General features: G+C 34.3%; 1 protein-coding gene across 3 annotated transcripts in view; it reads right to left on the bottom strand.

Annotated features, from left to right (window-relative positions):
* Positions 1–2,642: 2,642 nt before the first annotated feature.
* TfIIS (RNA polymerase II elongation factor) overlaps positions 2,643–15,000 on the bottom strand; it is a 20,777-nt gene continuing 8,419 nt past the window's right edge. For all 3 annotated transcript variants that reach the window (XM_027351511.2, XM_027351512.2, XM_070140954.1), the window contains 6 exons: positions 14,410–14,469; positions 12,492–12,609; positions 10,481–10,699; positions 6,744–6,955; positions 5,798–5,944; positions 2,643–4,614 (listed from right to left, as the gene is read on the bottom strand). In XM_027351511.2, the coding sequence (XP_027207312.1) occupies positions 4,534–4,614; positions 5,798–5,944; positions 6,744–6,955; positions 10,481–10,699; positions 12,492–12,609; positions 14,410–14,469 (837 nt within the window). In that variant the 3' untranslated portion in view covers positions 2,643–4,533. The remainder of the gene's footprint in view (positions 4,615–5,797; positions 5,945–6,743; positions 6,956–10,480; positions 10,700–12,491; positions 12,610–14,409; positions 14,470–15,000) is intronic.

Here is a 15,000-nt window from a genome sequence, read left to right as displayed (position 1 = left end):
GTTATTTATTTACTAAATCAATAATAAGCCTTTTGAATAGAAGCGCTACTGACAACGTACAGTTTTTGAATCCTCTAACTTCTGCGTTCGTAATAATTTCAAAGGAAAAACTTTTTTACTTTTGTGCTAAGAGTGGATAATAGTTAAGCATTCGTTTGAAAAAATGCACTTAATGTACATCCGCCCGAATGCATGCCGTTTCCTTACAAATAGTTCAGCCAAACCTTAATTGTGCTATACATTCAAATACTGATAGCATGGCGTCTCAAGTCAGTTATTACAAATCTCGTAACAAGTACAATCGTTCAAAGATGAATAACATGGGTTCACAGACATTCTGGCTGATTGACGATTTCTCGAATACCCACGCTAAATTATTTGCACCTATACCCTTACAAAGTGCAATGGTTATAAGCAGCAGTAAAACCAACACCAGTTATGATCCAATATGACTGCGTGCTGTGTTGCGCAACAGTACTATAACAATTATACGAGAACCTAATTTCATTTCTGTATAAAAGCTTTAATCAGATGTAATCTAGATTTAATCAGAAACGTTGACAGATCAAATCACAATCAGGTCGCAAGGATTTTTTCGCTTTGATGTTCGTGATTTTCATCGTGTTTTCCAACTCTTGCTATACAGCAATATGGAGGTCGCGCGTTTTAGCATTTTATAAATTGTATCACTTACGATAAGGCTGCGAAGATGAGCTTTCAGTTTCATGTATCACTGCTCTTAGCTCTAATGTATTCAGGGGCCAGATTCTCAAAAGAGCCTTAAGTTAAGGCGCGCTGGAGGCCTTAATCGTCCTGCGGCGACCTAAGTTAAGGCCCGTCAAAGGCGCCGTATCTCGGACTTAACCTTATCCCTGCCTTTAGTCCCGCAGCGCCGCAAATCACTTCAAGCGCCGGATCTTCGGTGGCCAATCACAGCTGCCGTTTCAGGCGGTTCTTAGGGTATCTTGACCAATCACAAGCCGTAAATGCCAATCAGCTGATTTCGTAAACACAACGCTGTGTCCAGCCCGTGGCATGATATAACTTTTTAACAAAATTGGTATTATTGAAAATCCAACCCCACACCTAATTTAATGATTCTGATCTTACCCGTGGTAGTCCACATCATTCTAAGAATTTGCCTCTACACCATTTTCTGCGCAAATTGATAATAACGGTGTTACAAAGGGTATAATGAACGATTTCCAGGAGCCGCGGTAAGCTTACGCCTCCTACGCCGCGACAAATGTCAAAACGTCGTTAAGAGTGACGGAAAATCAGGCAGAATTGTAGCGGATGACGTGGGCAAGGGAAATCATATGAGCCAATTAGATTCGAGCGCGAACGTGATGTGAACATGAACACTCAGTAGAACCAATCAGATATGGAATAGGTCATCACGTGGCAAAAGAAATGAGTCAATATACTATTTTGCTAGTATTCTACCGATATATCTCGAAATTACCCCCCAAATTAACTGATATGTATCATGCCTTCCCCAGCTATCGGGACTGATATCGTAGTTATACTTCGTTTGCGAAGGAAATGAGCGCTAGATTCGCTCGGAACACGACGAAAGCTATTACAAAATCATTCTATTCACCCAAAAAATGGTGTGTGGTTCCATCTGTCGTGAAAAGCAAATCAGTTATGTTGGAATACTACACTTGTTGCCTTATCTATTAGTCCACAATTGGTTTATGTACACCTAATGACACTATAATTGAGTAAATTACAAATTGTAATGTTGTATTAATTGTTCTAGGGCTGAAAAATGTCTATGCTTCGCCGTAACTCGCTAAGGCTGCTTTTCCCCTGCCTTAACCGAGGGCGCCTTAACTCGTGCCAATATGGCGGGTTCCTTGCTCTGTGCATGGGCCGTAAGATCGCTCGCCGTAAGTTGAGGCGCCTTAACGCGTTTGAGAATCCGGCCCCAGGACATCATGTTGGTTTAATCTTGAAAAATGGTCAGAATATTGGGCTACGAACGATAGTTGGTCTATCTGTTCCAGTGTGGAATGTATATCGAGATCTAACTTTATACAACTTACTGGTTACATTTTTCCCAAAACTTTTCTTTTTCAAACACAGACATGATGACACTTTTCAAATATATGCACTTCCAGATGGGTAATACCATATACCCGTCATAAAGCAGGAAGAAAATCTGCCTATAATTTACATGTGTATAGTACTTTCTCCATTTCTTGATTTCTTATGCGGCCATCATTTCATCTTGGTAACACAAATCTTTCACCGGAGATGAACAAGGGAAAATGATCTCAAGCAGAATGCTGTTGTTGCAGATTCTCATCCACCATTAAAATTATTTTTAAGGTTATTAATTTACTCTGGATTCAACCACTTTTTTCTATAAAGTAATGGTAATAGAATTTTAACATTTATCCAGTACTCCACACGAGACATCAAATACACTGTACAAGTTCTTGGATTGCACAACTGACATCCTGGTCAAGAACACGTACTGCGTATTATGATTAAAAACTTGGACAGAATCTTATGCAAATGATCTACCAGTCACAAACAAGACATTCTGGAAAGTGCTGTGCATTTTCAACCATATTTATCTTAGAATTTCATGTGGTATATATCTGTCCATAGGAAAGAAAATGAAACAGGAGTTCTACAGGTACATTTGTATTGACAAGAACACAGTACTCAAGATATGAAAACTGCATTAATTCTAGAATTAAGCCTTTCAAGTTTGGAAATACTCCAACTGAAAATAAAATCAATTCAAGCCATACAGATGGTCTTGTTGTTTCCTATACTGCATTGGCTTTGCACAAAGTCCGGACAAAAGGTAATTTTGCGCAAGTTCACATTAAACTAATAAATATGACGACTTACACTAAAATTACACGAATCACAAAGCAACCTATATCAAGTAAATTTCCTATTGATGCTTGATACATATGCTCCACAGTAAAGTTAAAAGATGGCTGTGATAAAAAATGAAATGCATGTCAAATATATAGCCACAAATATAGAAACACAGCCTTTCATATATATATATATATATTCATATACATATATATATATAAACAAGTTCACATCATTATGGAAACAGCTAAATATATATATAGATATATAAATTGTTTTGTGATGTTAATTTCCTAAAGACACGATTATTCCAATTATTTTCTTTCCTTTTTCTGGAATGGTAAAGTAAAATTTGACAATTTCACTTTCACATACATCAAAGAGATACCAGGAACTTTCATTTGCCCATAAAACAAAAGTTGCTAAACATTTTAGGACTTAATATATTCCTCTTAACATATTTCCTCAATTTTCCACATTATGTTCTACCAAGTGTCCAATAGCATTTCATTATGAATAAAGAAAGAAAAAGTTATAAGACCTGGTTTTATTTACACAAGGCTTTTCTATTTTAACCTAAATCAGTAGAGCATTAAAAAAAAGCATATCAAAGAACAAAAACAAAGATTCATAACACTTTCTTCTCAATGGGAAACAACATTTGGGGAACTGACCTTAGGTTCAGAACATGTATAACAAATAGAACCAATAAAAAAATAATCGAAAAGAAAAACCAACACTATGTCACTGAACTGTTCAAAATACATGCACTCTCCTTGATCAAATTTAAAATAATTTCTTCCTGCAGTGTGCTGCTACGGATTTTACACTACCTATGACTCCTATTAAATAAATTTAAAGCTTGAAATTTCCTTTCCACATGTAAAATAAACATAAATGAAAACCATGACATTTATTCTGAAAGACCCTTTTCTTTACAGCAAATCTCCATGCATCTGTGGGCAACATATCTAAATAACAAAACTCTTGTACACAATCCTGCCAACTCTGCAATAAAGGCTACGCTTAATTTTTTCCACTCAAGTCTGGTAGATGAACTTTCTAATATTTCTCAAGATACAACACTTACAAAAATAAAAAGGTTGATAGAATGAAAAGTATTTTACTTTTTTTATTTTACTTCCAAAAATATTATATAGAAATCAAAATATAATAATAAAAAAAAGTGCAATAGCAAGTGCTAAAGAGTTCTTAGCATGGTGTTACTATCTACAGTCAGTTATTGCAGTTGAATCTAGTGTTAAGCCCGGAGCACTATTCAGTAGAGTATAATGCAAAAGTATGAAATTACATAAATTATCTCTCAATAGTTCTTATCAATGCATTAGCACATACAGTTTGTGAGTGTTTGCATTTGTGTTTTGTGCATGTGCTTGTGCTTGTGCGTGTCTTTGTGTCTGCATCTGGGTTTACATTAGTGTTGTTTGTGTTAGCATTAGTATTAGAGTGAAGGTTTCTTTTCTACTACACGTCTCCACATAGGAGTGTCAATGAGTGTGCCTGTGTGTATGTGTATGTGTGTGCTTGAGCGTGTGTGTGTCTATCTGATGGTGAAGGTTTAATACCAACTTTACCAACTAACATTCGTGGATGAGTCAATCGTTAACACCTCCAAAATAAAACTAGAAAAAATAGTATTTTGGCCCACAAAGGATTCCTCCAATTGTTTTAGCAGAACTTCCAGCGGTTGCCACAGTGATTGCACAAAACAAATGTCGTCATCGGTTCATCAGAACTTCTTGTCTGCATCTATTAGAGAAAGAAGAAAGGACAGTATCAATAACTATAATTCAAGAGCTACTAAGGAGGCACAAGATGTTTGTAAAATCTCGAGATACTTGCAATCTTTGATATAAATGTAATGAAGTATCACTGCATCTCTATACAAGAATATACACTTGCTTTTTCAAGACCTTTCTCAATTACATTTTTGAAAGAGGAGGAAAAGGAGGAGAAAGAGAAAGAGGAGGAAGAAGAACAAAAGGAAGAGGAAGAAGAGGAACAAAGGAAGGAAGAGAAGGAAGAGAAAAAAGAGAAGGAAGAGAAAGAAGAGAAACAAGAGAAGGAAGAGGAACAAGGGAAGGAAGAGAAAGAAGAGAAGGTAGAGAAAGAAGAGAAGGTAGAGAAAGAAGAGAAGGTAGAGAAAGAAGAGAAGGAGCTAGAGCAGAATAAGAAATGCAAGAAATGCAAGAAAAGACGTGGACTAAGAAGAAAAGTAAGCAGAAGAAAGGAATATAAAAAATACAGAATATAAAAAAAGTAGATGAAGAAAAGAAGACAAGAAAATTAGATGAAGAAAAGAAGACAAGAAAATTAGATGAAGAAAAGAAGACAAGAAAATTAGATGAAGAAAAGACAAGAAAATTAGATGAAGAAAAGAAGACAAGAAAATTAGATGAAGTAAAGAAGACAAGAAAATTAGATGAAGAAAAGAAGACAAGAAAATTAGATGAAGAAAAGAAGACAAGAAAAGTAAATGAAGAAAAGAAGACAAGAAAAGTAAATGAAGAAAAGAAGACAAGAAAAGTAAATGAAGAAAAGAAGACAAGAAAAGTAAATGAAGAAAAGAAGACAAGAAAAGTAAATGAAGAAAAAAAGACAAGAAAAGTAGATGAAGAAAAGAAGACAAGAAAAGTAGATGAAGAAAAAGGAAGAAGAAAAGTAGGTGAAGAAAAGGAAGAAGGAAAGTAGATGAAGAAAGGGCAGGAGAAAATTAGGTGAAGAAAAGAAAAGAGGAAAGGAAGAGGAAAAGAGGAAAGAAAGAAAAATGGGAAAAAAAAATAAAAATAAGGAGAAAAGGTAAAAAATGAAGGAGAAAAAAAATAATTTAATAAGAAAAACAAAAAAACAAAAAAAAACAGAAAAAAAGAATGAAGAAACAAAAGAGAAACGAATGAAGCAAAATGTACACAGGAAGGAAATCCACACATACCTGATTGTAGGTGCAATCCCTCTGTCCACACTTGCCACACTTCAGCAAGTCGGTCTTGGTGCCTTGGGCCACTGCCAGCTGGTGATCATCGATAGCCTCCTTGGTGAATTTCTCGCGAAGTGCTTTCATCTCATCGCTTGCCATTTCCTGCACAGAAGGGGTTGATGCAATTATAACACGGCTTTATTCAATGGTTCACAAATATTTATGCGACTTGATTCTACTTTGATATATTTTTCAAATATCTTGTGTGGTCAAAACAGAATTTCAAACGTTTATATGTTATTTCCTTAGTCATCCAGGTTATGCGTAAACAAAGGGACCATGCATACTCAACTGGAAAAATCTACTCAGAAAATAATAACTATTGAAGAAAAGAAAAAAAAGGCTTACACTTAAAATACTTATATCTGCTTTTCTATTGGAAAGAAGTGGTGATGATGATGATGATTGATATGATGGTTGATGATGATGATTGATGATGGTTGATGATGATTGATCATTGATGATTGGTCATTGATGACTGATGACTGATGATGATGATGATGATGATGATGATGATGATGGTGATGGTGATGATGTTGACAATGATTGATGACTAATTGATTGATTTTTTCTTTCTTTCTTTTTTTTTTTTGATTCACTGATGATTGATAATCGATGATAAATGATTGATTGATTGACTGGATGATGATGGTTGAATGATGATGATGATTATTGAATGATGATTGACAATTGATGGTGATGATTGACAATTTTTGATTATGATGATGATGATTGACAACTGATGATGATGATGATGATGATCGACAATTGATGATGATGATAATGATGATGACTGATAATTGAGAATTGATGATGACGACAGTGATGACAATTATAATGATATTGATGACGACGACAATGAAAATGACAATGATGGCATTAATTTTATATAATCACTTACATCAGATGACATGGTGGCCAATCTCTTGGGAGAAATAACACCTCTAAGGACATTTTCTCGCAGCTGTGGGTTCTTGCTGTCCTTTAGGTTATACACCCGAGATCGTAAGCGATTTTTATAGGCAGCATCAGTATTGCGATACTCTTGATAAATGGCTTCTTCAATCTGTTCTCCGAGACTCTCTGGGGTGTCAACAATGCCATCTGGTAATTCTGGAGAAGAAGCTTATGTCAATAAATAGTATTCAAACTTTTCATAAAACACAAAAGAGTCTGCTATGGAATACTGACCCACAACAAAGCAAGGGAGGTTACTATTTGTAATTAACCCCAAGCCACCGGGCAAGGCATGTACGTATATGCCATTGCCCATTGTGTGTGTTGAATTTAGTAATTGTTTTTAGTTATAGATAGCTCCACAAGTACTAAGTCACCAATGAGCCAATTACACAAATTACCTGTTTCATCTGTTTACCCTTTTCCTTGATTTTTGATAATATATTCTATTATTACTGCTTTTAGTAATGTCAGTAACAATATAGTAATTGTAATGTTTATAACAAAAATAAGTATCAATATTGATAGCATGAGTAAAAAAAAAAAAAAAAAAGCACTTTCCCACTTTTTCAAGGAAAAGTGAGGTCGCAAGATCTGCTAACTGACTCCTTTGTGGCTAAGCATTAGCAGAGCCATCTATGTGCAGAAACATTTAAATAAGCATTGCCATAGGGAACACACCATTTTCCCGTCAACATTGGGTTAACTCCCATGATCCGGAATATGTGACCATCACATCATGAAAAAATTTGACTTGTGGGGCAGGTGATATGAACATGTTATGAGAAAATGTGGTTAGACCCTGGGCAATTAGGGAGGGGTTTTGCATTATTTCCATTGATAAACTAGTATGGAATGTACCATCTGTGAGCTATGACTGGAAGAGTGCTGGCTCCAGAGTGGACACTATTTCCATGCTCAGAATCCTATTGCTGCTTGCTGTGAGCAACAATGGAGGTTATATTCTAGAAAATTGAATATTACAAAAAAATTTAAACTGTTACTTTTTGTTATTATTGTACCAAGTTATGGACTACCTAGAGAGATGATATGGAGCCAGTGCAAATAAAACAGTCTATTACCATCCAGATAAAGCATATCAAATGACACATATAGGCATTGGAAAATGGCAAAACAGGGAAAAAAAAAAAAAAAAAAAAAAAAAAAAAAAAAAAAAAAAAAAAAAAAAAAAAATATATATATATATATATATATATATATATATATATATATATATATATATATATATATATATATATACAGAAAAAGAGAAAATGACATTGCAATGGGAAGGCACACAGTCTTGTCGCAGCAAACGAGTGTCCCTGTGCACCCAGCCTACAAGCCACACACCCATCAAAATAGCTGCTCAAGCTTGATGCCTGTATATTGGGCCATTTGCGGGCAAGTGAAGCATCCAGATTGAAGGGGTTAATGAAAATGACATTCATAATCTTTAATGTCATCAAAACCATGCATAATACTTGATTTTGCATATAACTGATGATTTCTTCATTAAATTACCCATGAAAGAGGATAGAAAAATGTTGAATTGGGAACTGAGAGGGCACTACTTACTCTGAAGCGAATTTTTGTTTTACACGTTCCACATTTTAGTAAACTAATATTTCAGAACCAATGAATTTGATTTGCAAAATGTTTTCAGATATCATTTCTATTATCTTAAGAGAAGTGATTCAAAACGCTTGCATCACCCACTATACTCTGCACACTTTTTTAATCGTCATCAATCATCACTGCAATTTTTCAGGCACAACTAAGTATGTCTGCCATAGCATAACCTTCTCCTCCTGCTATTCTCATTAATTTGATGTTGATTACTTACAAATTGTTTCTTTGTTAGCTATATTACTGTAGAGGTTCCAAAATGCTTTTACTTTAATCATACACCCTGGACCATGTTTACCTTGATTTGGGGTGTCCAACTACTTGCACTGAGGAAAACAAACACCTTCAAAAACCCTAACACAATCACCCATTTGATATTTACTATCATAGGATCCAATAAGAAAAATCTGTATTCGAAGAGGATATAGTGAACTCATTAAGAAAATCACAGTTTTGTTATGATACTGCTTAAAAATACCACCATCTACAAGGGTAAAATTATCTTCACAAATTAGCCAAGGCTTTTGACTAGATGCAATGCAACTAAGGATGTTGGTCAATGCGTCCATTCACCAAAATGTAAATATTTTAGAGAGCTTCAGGATGTGTCTTCATTATGATGTGACAGTCTCAGTCTAACCCTTTGCCACTGGGGATGGCATGTAAATACATACTGTATCCCCTGTGATTTTAGTTTATCATCTGTGTTTCCAAACAGATGGCACGCAAGAGCTTAGTCACCAAGGAGTCAGTGACTAGTCCTACTTATCTCACCCACTTTCTCATTTCCTTAATTTTCTGAGGTTCTTTAATGGTAGAAAAAAACACTTTGTTCAGTCTAGTTTGTACATTTTTTCAAACAGTAGAATCAAGATGAGTGTTCTGCCATTAATTCTCTTTTGTTTTATTACTATTTATATTTCAATAGCATGACAATAATCATAAGGTTAATCACAAAAATTCAAGGAACGGGAAAATCAGACGAGTCAACAGGGCTTACTAATTGACATGTACCTGACAGCAATGGGTTAAATGCTGTGAAGAAAATAATCACAAGTTGTACTTTCATATTACTTAGGAGTTAGGAGTCCAAAAGTACCATTCTCTTGCAAAATCTAAATATGTCATGTATTCCTTACACTGCATTTCTCATAACTATTACAAAAATGCATTTTAAAAATATTGCTATGACTGCTTAAAAAAATTTCAATCCATCTGAACCCTAAGTATGGCCATTATCCTGGGACCCAGAAGCACAGCCATTGTCCAGGGACATCTATATACCATGTAAGAAGCTAACATGGGACACTTGATATAGTCAGACACACATGGTTCATGTAGTGGAAGTAGCTGGGGATGTAGGTGGTGGGTGGGTCTGTCCTGCAAAGACCTTAGACCTCAAACAGTCTACAGTGGTCATGGTCACACTGTCCCCTTCAGGGGTAAAAGGCAAAAGACCATATATGACAACCTTGAGTAAGATTACCTATGTTGTTTGTCTACCTCTCTCATAGACTTAATTAAAAAAATAAAATGATACCCATTTTCTGAGCATGGTATAAGAGTAGGAAGAGAGGAAAGAGGAAGAAATAAATAAAAGGAACCAACATTTAGGGGAATGTTACGCTATGTCCCACTTTACTAGGAAAAGCCCTAGAGTCGCTTATACCTGCCATACATGCAATGGCATGTGTATGTGTAACTTTTTTTTTTGCACAATTAAATAAACTAAGACTGCTAAAAAAATAATAAAGTGTATCAAGATTTCTCTGTTTGTGTTGTCATTCACAGCCAGTTTAAACTTGTCCAAAATCTTACTGCAAACAAAATACTATTCTGCCTGAATGACTACAAGTATTATAAAATTACAAACCACATTCTAACCACAATTGAACAATTTCAAAGCATTTCCTCATGAGAACTTTCTACTTGTATGACAACAAAGGAAGAAAAAATAAAATCTAATTCTGATCAACCTGCACTGAAAGTTAAAAACAGTACAATAAAAAGCACAAAAGCAAAAATAACATCCCAACCCCACAGACAACTAACCTGAACACTTGAGAGCATTTGTTAACATCTCTCGACACTTCAGCCGCAGGGCGTCGGTGGTAGGTGGAGCTGAAGGAGGAAACGAGGTAGGCTTGGAACTCCCACTCCCACTGCTACTGCTGTTGCTGTTACTGTTGCTGCCACTCTTACTCTCCTTTTTCTCCTCCTTGTCCTTCTTCTTCTCTTCTTTATTGTCTTTATCTTCATCCTCTTTCTTGTCTATTGGGGGAAAAAATTATTGCTGATAATCAACATTTCTGAAGACTCACAGGGTATATTTAAGGCTTAGTACACCATACAAGATAAATGTCTTTAAAACAAAGTACAACTTGCATCTTAAAAATCCAAACAGTAGCTAATATGGAATTATCCAACTCTGGAATTAGATTAAAAGCCAGGGTTTTTTGCCTTTTTCGGCAAAACTAAGTGAGCCCATCTTATATCTGGCAATGTAGATGCGTATTCTATGTTTGTGTTTTAAAGTTAAATAGCATTACATGCATAGGTCTATTGTTCTGAAACCAGTTTATACACAACTGCAATTCCAATATAGCCAATACAGTGTACGTATGTACTTCAGAGTCTGAGTCTGGTATTGGAACCTGAGTTTAAGCACTTAGTCACCAAAATACAAATCTCTTTGTCCCATTTCCTGACAGTTTAGAGAAAAAACAGCTTATTTCAGTATAACTATAATGGTTATCCTTAACTCATTGGACCCAGATGACGTTGCAGTCACATCGTGGAAAAATGAGTCGACGGGCAGGTGACGTGATATAATATATAATGTCATCAGGCAAATTGGCCGCAGCTCGGGCAAGGCAAACATGCTATCATGAGCGAAGGCCAGGGTGATGGAAAAGACTTGCCACGAGCGCACAAATCTCTTGGGAGTGCAATTTGACTCTTTTGGTTCTTAGAATATTATTTGATATTATTCCCATCAATCATTGTAGTTATAATCATAATGTTAATTTGTTTTTTTTAAATACAAGAAATGGAGTATAACTACTCCTTAGTAAGATCTTGTGGGGCCATCTATCTATAAAATAATAATAATAATAATAATAATAATAATAATAATAATAATAATAATAATAATAATAATAATAATAATAATAATAATAATAATAATAATAATAATAATAATAATAATAATAATAATAATAATAATAATAATAATAATAATAATAATAATAATAATAATAATAATAATAAATAATAATAATAAATAATAATAATAAATAATAATAATAAATAATAATAATAATTATAAAAATAATAATAATAACAATAATAATGACCTTACCTGATTTCCCTTTTCTTTGAGTTTTTGGGATTTTTTTTTTCTTTAATGCTTGTACTAATGATGATAATATTATGTTTGAGTTATTATAATATCCTAGTAATACAAATAGATAGCTTTTTTTTCTTCTCTTTTACAAAAAACGAGGAAAAAGGTAAAAATTAACTCCTTAGCAATTAAGCACTTATAGATCCATCTATCACAGTGGACAAGACACGTAGTTTTGTCATCCTAGGGTCATCGGGCTGACTTGGAGATATGTGATAATGCCAAATTTCTAACCAATATACAACCTTACTCAATTAAAAAACAAAAAAAGTTATGACTATCTTTTCACAAGGACTTCTCAAAATTCAAACTAAATATCATTCTAGACACATACTGCATATGTAAGAAATACTGTGCCCCATGATCGTATTCATATCAACATATAAAGGTAAGTAAAGTAAAAAAAAAAAAAAAAAAAAAAAAAAAAAAAAAAAAAAAAAAAAAAGCAAACTAAAATAGCAAACCCTTCATTACAAAATTCAAGGTAAATGAGCTTATACTATACCCATAAAGACGGCTAAACCTTATGATTTTCAAAACGAAGGCAAATGCCTAGACTCACTAGGGAAGTTGCTGGTAAACATGGTATCAAAAGGTAATCCTCGTTACCTTCTGAACAAAATCAACATGTAACAACCCTTACCATCAAAGACTCACCAGGAACAAATTTTTTCCAGTTCTTGATGAGCTGTTTAGCTGTTGAAATTACATCATCATCTGAGGACGCTCTTCGTAGGGCATTGACGGTCATGCCAATGCGAGTTTTAGATAGTACCTACAATAAAATGCAAGGGTAATCAGTTCTGAGCCACAGACCAACACAAAATTTAGAAACCAAGACTATAAAATTACAACTAATTTCTGGTCCCAAACTAACAAAAAAAATTCAACTCAACTATGTTTGTTGCAGACTATGGGTATATAAACATTGCCATTCTTATATCTTTCACTGGCAAAGGCTTCTTTTTCATTCTAAAATAATAGTGTGGTATTTTCAGTATTTTCAGTATTTTCAGGTATTGGGAAGATTATGGCTAACATTGATTTATCTTAATTCCATGTATATAATCCGAGCTAACTGTAAAACTGTGGGTAATCATAATTACAGTCTGGTAGATGAGTTGTCTAATGGAACATCCTAGTGAATGTAATTATACATCATTTTTACCTTGCTGGAATGAATCGCAGGATTAGATTACATTAAATGATACAAAAAAATCTACAATGTTGTGGGTTAAACTAGAATATCCAATGTTCCAAACTGTTTTAAGCAGCAGCTCACACACACACTTGATTATTTACCCATTCATGCAGGAGTGCATGTATGCCCTGCCATTGTTATTTTCTTTTATAATTTTTTTATATGTACATGGCCCCAGAACTTCTTAGTCTTCAATAAGACAATTATTAGGCCTGCCTGATGGCATGCTTTTACCTAATTCCTAGAATTTTGAAATATACTTTTATTTTCATTGCTAATTATCATTGTTAATAACATCCTAATAGCAACAACAGGATCAAACCTAGACTTTTCCCCCAAAAAAAATCAAGGCCTAGTAATTGGCTCCTTGTTGAGAAAAGACTTGTGAAGCCATATAAGTGTGCAAACTTGACAAAAAACAAAACTATGAGTCCACATTGCATGTACCTAGCAGCAATTGGGTATAGGACGAAAATCTTTGGCAGGTCTCAGAACAGGGAAACAAAAAAGGCAAATTACCACATTTCTTGTAGCTTTTCTGCATACTTATATATTCTATAGCTAGACTAATGCTCTTGAGTTGTCTTGTATGCATTTAGTAAAATTGAAAGCCAAACACTTTTCAGGTAATTAATACATGACACTATGGTTAAGAGTATGCAAACCACAAAAGATAATCAGTGCTATTTCCCATCACTTTCAGGATTCTAGCAGGAAGCTAGTCTTATTGGCTTATATCATGAAATTTCTGCACAAGGTGGATAGAACAGGTACACAACACAGAACTCAGTGATGGAGATGGGACGGGAAGACGAATTGTATCTATACTCCATAACCTTTCAATTACCAACATCAGGCAACTGCAAAAAATCCACTGAAGTAATAATACCACATGTGCATCATATCCCACAAAATAAGATCACATTTCTTGATATCAAGACCTACAATCATTTGGCCAAGAAGGAAACAGCTACCTTGATTATGCATCAGAAATAAAATTCCTTAGCCTCTAAATGTTGGAGAGAGAGAGCAGCCAGGGGGACCCTCTCAAGGCAGGCAAAATCCCACCTACCTCAGCCTTAGCCATAATATTACACCATCTGCCCATCACTGTATAGACAAAGTATCATGCTACCTGCTATCTGTGAGTTCAATTAAACCTATAAATGTTTAGATAATGATCATACCTGGATAATGAAGCCATGATCACACATCCCGAACCTAAAAGTCATTTACAAAATGCATGCTTACATAAAAACCTACTAATCAAAACTCCTTACAAGAAAGTTAATAAATATAACCAACAAACACAAAAACTAATAATGATAACAATAAATAAAATGATATTAATTAATAATTAATGCAACAGCTCACCTGGAAGTTGATTGGAAGAGTCTGTAACACTTTCAACAAATCCAGTGCCTGCGTCTGGTCCTGCAAAATGAGTAAAACAAAAGCAATGAAAATATCTGCTTCTATCATTTCCAATTTGATAAGAACAATGATTCTCCACAGAGGAAAAGGTACTGTATATCATAAGACATTGGTTGACTAACTTTCATTTCTTAAAATTTCATCCACATTACACTGAATTATTCAAGTCAAAAATGGTATCTGGAAAACCAATAAATATGCACATGTAAGGAAATGACTCCTGTAGTCTATAATCAATACAATTCCAAGGCATAATCATAATACATAAATACAAATATCTTTTACACTACAAAAAAACTGAATTCTCTTTTATAGAGTTTAGCCTAATCATTTCTGGTATTTTCTTATAACCAATATATTTACAAATACATCATTGTCACACTAGAGGGAGTTTACCCTAGTCATGTGGGGGAGGTTTGTTGATAATAATAGTATAGTAAAACAAATTAAAATAATAATCTGCTTAGCCCCTTAACACAAAGTGATCATTAAAAATGTTATTATTTACATGTTTTTATCTTCTTTCTGTGA

Source organism: Penaeus vannamei, chromosome 27 (genome assembly GCF_042767895.1).
Source record: "Penaeus vannamei isolate JL-2024 chromosome 27, ASM4276789v1, whole genome shotgun sequence".
NCBI lineage: Eukaryota > Metazoa > Arthropoda > Malacostraca > Decapoda > Penaeidae > Penaeus > Penaeus vannamei.
The sequence above is the reverse complement of the archived record's forward strand: the minus strand, read 5'-3'. Positions and strand labels throughout refer to the sequence as shown.